This window comes from Nelumbo lutea, chromosome 6 (assembly GCF_056320005.1).
Source record: "Nelumbo lutea isolate HS-2025 chromosome 6, American lotus-T2T, whole genome shotgun sequence".
NCBI lineage: Eukaryota > Viridiplantae > Streptophyta > Magnoliopsida > Proteales > Nelumbonaceae > Nelumbo > Nelumbo lutea.
Window position 1 is genome coordinate 23201015 of NC_142689.1, and position 8555 is coordinate 23209569.

At 41.3% G+C, this 8555-nt stretch overlaps 1 protein-coding gene across 1 annotated transcript; it reads right to left on the reverse strand.

The window, feature by feature from the left end:
- Positions 1-1960: 1960 nt before the first annotated feature.
- LOC148847933 (transcription factor TCP9-like) lies at positions 1961-4821 on the reverse strand. The gene has a single exon (XM_088952484.1). The coding sequence runs from the start codon at positions 4095-4097 to the stop codon at positions 2850-2852; it is 1248 nt and encodes a 415-aa protein (XP_088808610.1). The 5' UTR covers positions 4098-4821; the 3' UTR covers positions 1961-2849.
- Between the last annotated feature and the right edge of the window lie 3734 nt (positions 4822-8555).

An 8555-nucleotide genomic window follows, 5' to 3' on the forward strand; every position in this document is an offset into this window, starting at 1 on the left:
GATCCCAAAGCTCTTTTGTAAGATCATCGACTACTCTAGTATATAAAGACATGAAACCACAAGGCAAAGGTATGCGTGATTATTCTACTCACTAGCAATTAAGCTCTCAAGTAATCAATTCGCATTCACAACATAAGTACTAACTTAAATATCGGAGCGACCTTACCGGATTAACTACCCCGAATTCTCTAATTCACTGTTTTGTAGACCGATCCAACTCATGGACTAGTTGGAGTTCGAATCACTTTCCAGCTAGGAATAGTGAGATGACGGACCATCACAATATTTTGTTGGTTTTCTGAAATAAAATCAACTTACTTTTGCCTTTGAAAATAAAAAATAGAGTTAAAGGACATTTTATTTTAATGTGGCGATTCCCAAAGCAAATGAAAACAAAAAGCATTGGTGTTGTAAAACGCCAATAAACGGCAGATACACTGCATTTCATTTCACCAAAATATAATAAGCGCGAAGGCGTTGAAGAGAGAGAGAGAGAGAGAGAGGTAATGAAAAGGTGAAAATGTAGCTTTCAAATTTCAAAATGGTAAGCCTGTTGCCCTCCAATTAGCGTGTGGACCCGCCACATAATTTCAGGCCGCCTAAGACGATGGACCCACGTGGTTGGGGGTTAATTGGTTCAAGTCTCTGTTAGTGGGACCATGGCTAAAAGATGAGACTTCACCAGCCAATCAATTCCATTTCCTCTCCTAAAGTAGAAGAAATGGTCCACAGGGAACATCATTGATTGCACGGTGTAGATCAACTCATCCGCCCGACAATTTTTTGTGTGATGTTTAATGGTCCTCCACCCCGGAGGAGGACCCCACCTATTTAGATGGGGTTGGTACTGATGCTGGTGGTGGCGGTGGTATCGGTTGTGGCCGGTGGGCTCCACCACCTCTCCCCAACCCCCCCCACGTTATCTTGTGATAAGAATCCCGAATCCATCCCCCCCCCCCTCTCTTCTATTCATATACTCACATTAGCTCAATAAATTAACGGCTATAAAGTGGGAGACTTAGCGTAACAAAATTTTCATGCGGCCCAGTCTGACTAGACTCGGACTATTATATCGCATTCACATAACAATTAACACAACCACAGCAAGCAGCGCAACTGTGGCCCACCGAAGCCCATTGATCCAGACTGTCGAAACCCTGGTAGGGCCCACATTCCACGAAAAGTGGACATTGGCTTGAAACAATCCACCACCCACGCTTCCCTACCTTCACTCCTTTGCCCTTCTCATCCACCCCCCAAAAAAAGGCATTTCTGTATGGTTAGAGATATGTGGCATCTCTTAGCAGTCAGAAATATTGAATATCCATCCCACGGAACCTTCGTCCGTCGTCATCAACAGTCAGTTCATCCTGGGATTCTGTTACATTCTGTTTTTTAGAGACAACACTGGCCGTTTGATCCGATTACCGGAGGGCGGATTTTAGCGATTTTATGCCGTATCGCAGTCGGTAGTCCGGAAGCGTAGCTTAACATTTTTTTTCCAGCAGTTGTCCTCAGGCTTAGTCCTTGCTGAAAGAGAATAGAGCGGGTGGGCGCCCATCAATGCAATCCGTCCGTCCGACTGATGGACCCACATCATGGATGGGCAAAATATACCGAAAAGGTTAGGTCAAATCAGCGGGCCACATCCAGATTAAGGATACTAATTGCACGCTTGGGATCGTCCATCCCGTGGATCCGACTGAGATAACGTTCTTTTTCAGCTTTTCTTTTTGTATGTATGGTCCATCCCATGAGGTGGCCCATCATGGACGGGACCGGTTGGTGGTAAACCTTGGGACCCACCACGATGGTTGGTTGGGTAACGCAGGCATCAGTTGAAAGATCAATCGCCACGACCACGATAAGTTGAAATTGAAATTGTGCCCCAAAACTTCTCAAATCAAGTGCACGGGACAGAACAAGTAGGGTGATAATTAAAATTTGACAAGCGTTAAACTAAAAAAAAAGAAAAAGAAAACCTATCTATATTTATTTTTGGAATTTGGTTAGCGGAGAAAAATGAAGAAAAACTAATATGCTACGATTGTACACATAGATGCAGTGTTCCATGCTCTGATAAAGAAAATAACTGGACGGATCCACCGTATCTGATACACCATCATCCCGTTGTAAGGACGCAATAACGGATATTCTCTCCGCAAGGGCCTCGGGTCCACGTGTCAGATTGAAGGTGAAATGGTCCCCACGTTAACAGCTAAGCACCATACGCGTGTCGGCAGAGCCAGTCTAAAAACTTTCTTCTCATCTCGATCGAACCACCCAAAAGAAACACACCAAAAAGCGAGCGGGGACCACCACGCGGCCGCCTCGAGAGAGGAGAGAAGCTGTTGGACCCCACAAGTTCCTCTTGGGGCCCGCGCCGGCCATCACATGATGGACAGGTGGTGGCCCACGTGAAACCAATTCAACACAGTCCACGGAGCACCCCTAACATCACTTGTTGACCCACCACAAAGTTGGACCCCACCACCCTCCCTAGTCCCTACCTCAACAGACTCCTCCGCCTAACCCGATCCGATCTCTACACGTATACGGATAAATACAAACGTGCGCACGTGCAGACCCGACCGTACCCTCTCCATCTTTGTGGACTGCGGATTGCGGACTGCGGAGGAAGGGGGGAGGGAGAGGGGAAAAAAAAAAGAGAGGAGAACGAGGGAGGGGACAAAGAACGAAGGTCGTTAATGGCGGAATCACGAAGATTGGGATATCTGATAAAAAATGGACAAAGCCCTTCGAAGCACCGAACCCATATAACAAAAAAAAAAAAAAAAAACCTCTGCTTTGCAGGGTTGAAAGTTCTGATGCGATCTTCCCTGCACTCGTTACTTGGAAGAAGGTGTATGATCATGTTGCCGATTATTTGCCGAACGACCCATTAGCTGAAGCTCCTGTTTGTCGTAGATTTCCAAAGAGAAGTCTCTCAACATCTGGGTGGTAGTAGTAGTAGTAGTAGCAGCGGTGGTGGTAGAACTAGTGCTCGGAGCCATCGTGGAAGTTTTGGCTGCTTTTGCTCCCGTGGATAACACAGAAGATGCTGTTGCGTTATTGGAAACGGACGGAGTCTGAACTTCAATAGGAGTAGCTATATTAATTCCAGGCTGCATCGCTGAGATAAACGACGAAATGGGTCTCGCGGAGATGTTGATGAGCGGCGTCGCGCCTGCTGGAAACGTCCATATTTGAGGTTGGTTCGAAGGTCCGGCAATGGCAGTAGTAGGAGGGATCATCCAAAAAGTTCCGGCTGCCACGGCGTTGGATGGTGTCACCCTTCCGCCACTACTCACAGCCCACATGGGGACAAACCCTTGGGGTCCCGCAGCAACTGCAGTGGCTCCTATAGGAGCGAGACCCGAAGAAATAGAGACTCCACCGCTAACGTCGTAATATTCACTCGTTGCAGACCGCTTCCTCTTCTTCGTGGTGTCTCCGTCGGAAGCCGAAGACGTAGTTGGGATCTTAAGTGTGCCACCGACGGACATGGCGATAGCAGGTATAGTGCCGGTCCCCGTAGCGGCGATGATGGCGGGTTCAGCATGTTCAAGGAGCCATCGAATCGTCTCTCCGTCGGACTTGTGACCCAGTTCCCTGGTTAGCTGAAAAATCCTGGCCGCGCAAGCTGCCGGCATCCGGATCCTCCGTCCTCGACCTTCAACCTTCGTATGACGGTCTTTCGTGGAGGCCCTTCTTCCTGGAACCGCCGTTTTTCTTATCTGCAAAGGCATGGACATAGGCATAGGCACGGGCACCTGCATCTGCATAGCCACCGGGACAACCCCAATGGGCTGTGGCCGCTCCTCCATGTCCTGCTCCGTTTCCGTGGGTTCTTCTTTCAAGGACATTATCGGTACCGGTGCTGAAGGTTGCGAGCTAACGGAAACAGTCGCAGGCGACGGTTGTTCTGGTGGTTGTTCGACCTCCGTGGGATTAGAAGATTCCACCCTATTCTGCACGTTGTCTCCGTCATGAGCAGGAGCGGGTTCGCTTTCGCCACCTCCATCGTTTGTTGTGGGATCAGCAGTCGTCCTTCTTTCGTCGTCTTCTTCAATCTCTTGTTTCTGAACCGACGCCATCCCAACAACGAATCCAATCCTCGACGATACAAGATAAAAGCCCCAAAAATCGAAGACAAAGAGAGACAAGTTTCAGAGATTTCACGAAAGACCAAGACAAAAAAGTTCAACGAACAAACACACTTTCCAGAGGACGAAAAGAGCGAAGAAAGAAAGGATGATATCTTTGCAGTTTACGTGCTTCAACTACAGCCATGACTACGGAAAAAGTTTTTCTCTTGTTCTCCTCCCCACCATCAAAGATAAATGGGGAGAGAAAGAATAGAATGATCGAATTTATATATAAAAATTGGGATGAACAAAGATAAATAAAACAGAAGAACAAACCCTAGACCCTCCTTCCTCTTTATCCTTTTCCACTCCAAACGAAACTTTGGATTTGGAAGAGAGACCAGACCACCCTCCCTCCTCTTTCTGCATCGCCAATACTCTTTAGACGTGCTTATATATAAATACTTATTTATATAACCCACGAATAAACAAAATCTACGGTCCCCAGTGCATCTTACTCAAGATATGGACCCCTCCCCCAAAAGATAAAGGACACGTTGTGGACCCCATTAGCTTGTGTGCCCTGTTCAATTGGGTCAAAACTGGTGAATGGTGACGGCTCCAAACCACAGAACCGAGTTCCCTCCCCTTCTTTCCTTCTTTTGAATGTATTTTTTTTTTTTATTATAAGTTACCGTAATTATTATTTATTTAAAAAACTTTTTATTCTAAGGAGCCATATGGATGGATACTTTACTTACTGGCTTATGGGCGGGTTTCTAATTTTGCCCAACTGGATAAACTTTTAACTTCTTTTCCCGAATGCGGCAAAGTCCACCAAGAAAACAAAACGTCCACACTCCTTTTCATTTTTCTCGGTAAGAGGTGATAACACTTAGTCCCCCCAAACTTTTGTTTTCAACAGTTTTCCCCCTGACTTGCTAGCGGGTTGACACTTGACAGTGAAAGTAAATTTACTAAATTATCCATTTAACATTCTATAGTCTGCCAGTAATAAATATTAAGATGTTGAAAATAATAATTTTAAAGCACAAATATTGTGCCATGAATTGATCAACCTTTGACATAAACTTTTTGAAAGAAAATTAAGAGAAACATATGAAATTTAGGATTTAAAAATTAAAAAATATATATATTCAACCATGATTCAATAAAAACTTCTAACCAATCAATCAACATCATAAAATTGGTAAATATTAAAATTCATGGAGTCGCCCTATGGCGATTGATTGGTCAAAGCTCTTCCGATATTATAATTTTTTGACATTATAAGTTTATTATTTTAAAAAATCAAGTTAAAATGACAATATGTTTTCATAAAACAACGTAAAAATAATTTGTTCAAGGAATATTCCATGAACTTAACTCACAGATTTTGGGATGCACCTTTTGTAAGATAGGGTTAGGATTTTGTCCGAATTCAACGACTTATATTTCACATATTTTTCCTTTACATAAAAAAGAAATGATCCAGTGTTTCTTACCCACAACTATCATCATGTCAAAATATGCTTAGAGCAAACGACGGTCTACAGATCTCATCAAGGTATCAATGATTAAAATCGAGTCGGACACGGCAACCGTAGCCCATAATTAAAGTAAAAAGGGAAATGATGCACAAGGACACCATTTTATAAAAAGTTGTTCACTCGTGGGCTGCAATCTACCCCAACAAACACAGAAGCCAGAAGCCCATCTCTGCATCTTGTAGTCATGAGCCATCCCTTGGATTAAATGATTCAGCTGTCTGTCTGCTTTTTCTGTTTCTTGGGTAAAATTCTGGGTGGGTTTGGATATTTGGGTTGAGGCAAGTGGACAGATCCGGGAGAGTTGATGGGTCAGGTCAAGAGTTACCACTTTCGGATTCAAGAATCGCTGTTGATATTCGCTGTTGATATTAGCCTTGATGTAACTATTCAACCAATGTTAATGGAACTGCACCACATTAATGAGTAAAAGAATTCATCTCTTTTTTGATAGCCAACCCAATCAATGCCTTTCCATTTTAAATTTCCCTTACTAATTGTTGTACAAGCAACTGTGTAAGTTCAACACAAGGGGGATACAAAAGTACTTCGGTTGGTTGTTTAGTTAGAATCAATGTTGTGACACTCAGACCCGACTAAAAACTGGAATGCTCAATGGGGTCATGGTTTTATCAGTTAATTGGATGGTTGGTCCTTCAATTTATAAAAATAATCGTTTAATCGGGATCTAAAATATGCAAGGTCCCAGCTAGTTAGTTGGTAAGGTCTTTGACTAGTTGTAGTAGAGACTTGAGATCGAAATATCATATCCCGTCTGCACCAGGGTTGGGGGATATTTGGATATGGGCTACCCCAGTTGTATAGTTCATGGAGAATGGAAAAAAAAGGACCAAAAACATCCGGTTAAATTAGGGTCCAACCATGTTTATCAACTTTATGCCAAAAATGCATTATTTTTAATACAAAATTGATCCATTTTAACCCTCCAAAATTGGCTGAGAAGGAAGGGAAAAAAGCAATAAAAAAGTAGAGGATGAGAATGGAGGGGTCAATGCTGTTACTTTAAATAATTCACCCGGTTTGTCAAAATAGATTCTGGTTCTATTTTTCCTGGTTCAATATGGGGGATGTATTAATATCTACACAAAGAGATAAGGTTAGATATTCAGATCACTCATCATGGTTGTACAATTTGGGATGGGGATCCTGTTCTGATAGTTTCTGTTTGGTAAGCACCATACATTCAATAGAATGTATTTTCAGTGATTTGACACTGATAACCATGGTTTTAAATTTCTGAAACTTTGGCCAATTGGGACTCTGGATCATTAATAAAATTTTCCTGAAATTTCATAAATTAAGGCAAAAAAGGTAACCAAAAATCCCAAAATTTTCTAAAGGATTTCATTATTTTTAGGGGCGAGTTCAAGAAAAGACTTCAATGTAAAATCTAACCAAAATGACTAAACTCTATCTTCCTTATTCCTATTAACCTTTAGGGGTTTGAGTTCAGGTCAAAGACTCAAAGGCTCACCGGTATTTGAGGGGTGTTTGCCTACCCAGTAATCAACCACACTAATTATCATAGTTGGAACCAAGATATTGGTTAAATCACATGTTTAGTATTTGTTGCTTTATTGAGTAGCAATATGAAATGAAATCTCTCTATATATATATATAATATTTTAATAGTTGGAAGTGAAGTTAAGCTTGAAGAGAAATTGAGAATATAACATTTTAAGGTGGGAACTGAAGAAGTGATGCTTTTGACAAACAAACAAAGTTTAATTACACTGTTGTGACAAGACAAGTTTAAAATCCTGGATCTAGTAGTAGACAAAATTTTATTTAAAGGTAGTAAATGAGGTCACAGTCACCAACATAATTGTTTTCATTTGTCACCCTTCTTTCAAATTTTCACAAATCCTTTGCTGGAAATCCAATAATCTGGCAGTATCTATGCATATGTCACTCTTCCAAGTTCCAAACCCCCAACTCTCTTTGCTTCATGAATTCAACAAAATTCAGCTAGAGCTAAAGCTAATTCATGAATAAGGCAGAAAAGCATGACTGATTCGAATACGGATCACTTGTAAACAAAACATGTCCCACTTTTATGATGGGTTATAGTTTTTATAGTAAAATGTGCGGTGTTAGATCAAATTGATAGAGGGTTGAAACGTGTTTTATTGACAAAAGATTTTAATTCGACTTGTTCAAGTATCTCAGTCTGAAAAGAATTTCTACACATTTTAGACATTGTAACCATGGGAATAGCAAAACCTAAAACTTCACAATAGGTTGTAACCATGTCTTCAATGTAGATTTTTGGTGTATGCAAACTCTTAGGTTGGACCCATTCAGCCATGCATCTTGATCCTTTCAACACCAGACCTGGGCAAAAGTAACGCTCTATTGTTTGCAATTCGATTTTCATTTGCATTAGTAAAAATGCATGGGAGTGCAAATAGATTCATGTGTTTAATAACACTTTTCATACATCCAAAGTCTGAAAAACTTGCTTTTGAGAGAGATAAGAGGCATTTGAGATTACATCTATTTCTAACATAAAAAAAGATAAAAGACGTTTGAAATGATAAGACATGATCTCATGTTTTTCCAGAATTAGACACATTTTACATTTGATGAAATGGTGTTAATGCCCTCAGTACTATCATCTTTTTAATAATAATAATAATAATAATAATAATAATAATAGTTGTTGTTGTTAGATATATTGTATTTCGTTATATTTCTAAAAGTGATAAGTTATGGGGACCTATATGTATTTATGTTAGAAAAATGGGCTTATGTATAATTCTGATGTATTTTGGTCTTTTGCTTACTTAAGCAAAGTGAGTAAGAGAGAGAGAGAGAGAGAGAGAGAGAGAAAGTTGTATCTTTTATTCTCATAGTGGATATGCTTCCTCTCCTCTCATGGACTTATGCTACCAAGCCC

What these genes read in the sequence shown, in the direction of transcription:
- LOC148847933 (XM_088952484.1), bottom strand. Translation starts at nt 4,097, where the DNA reads ATGGCGTCGGTTCAGAAACAAGAGATTGAAGAAGACGACGAAAGAAGG.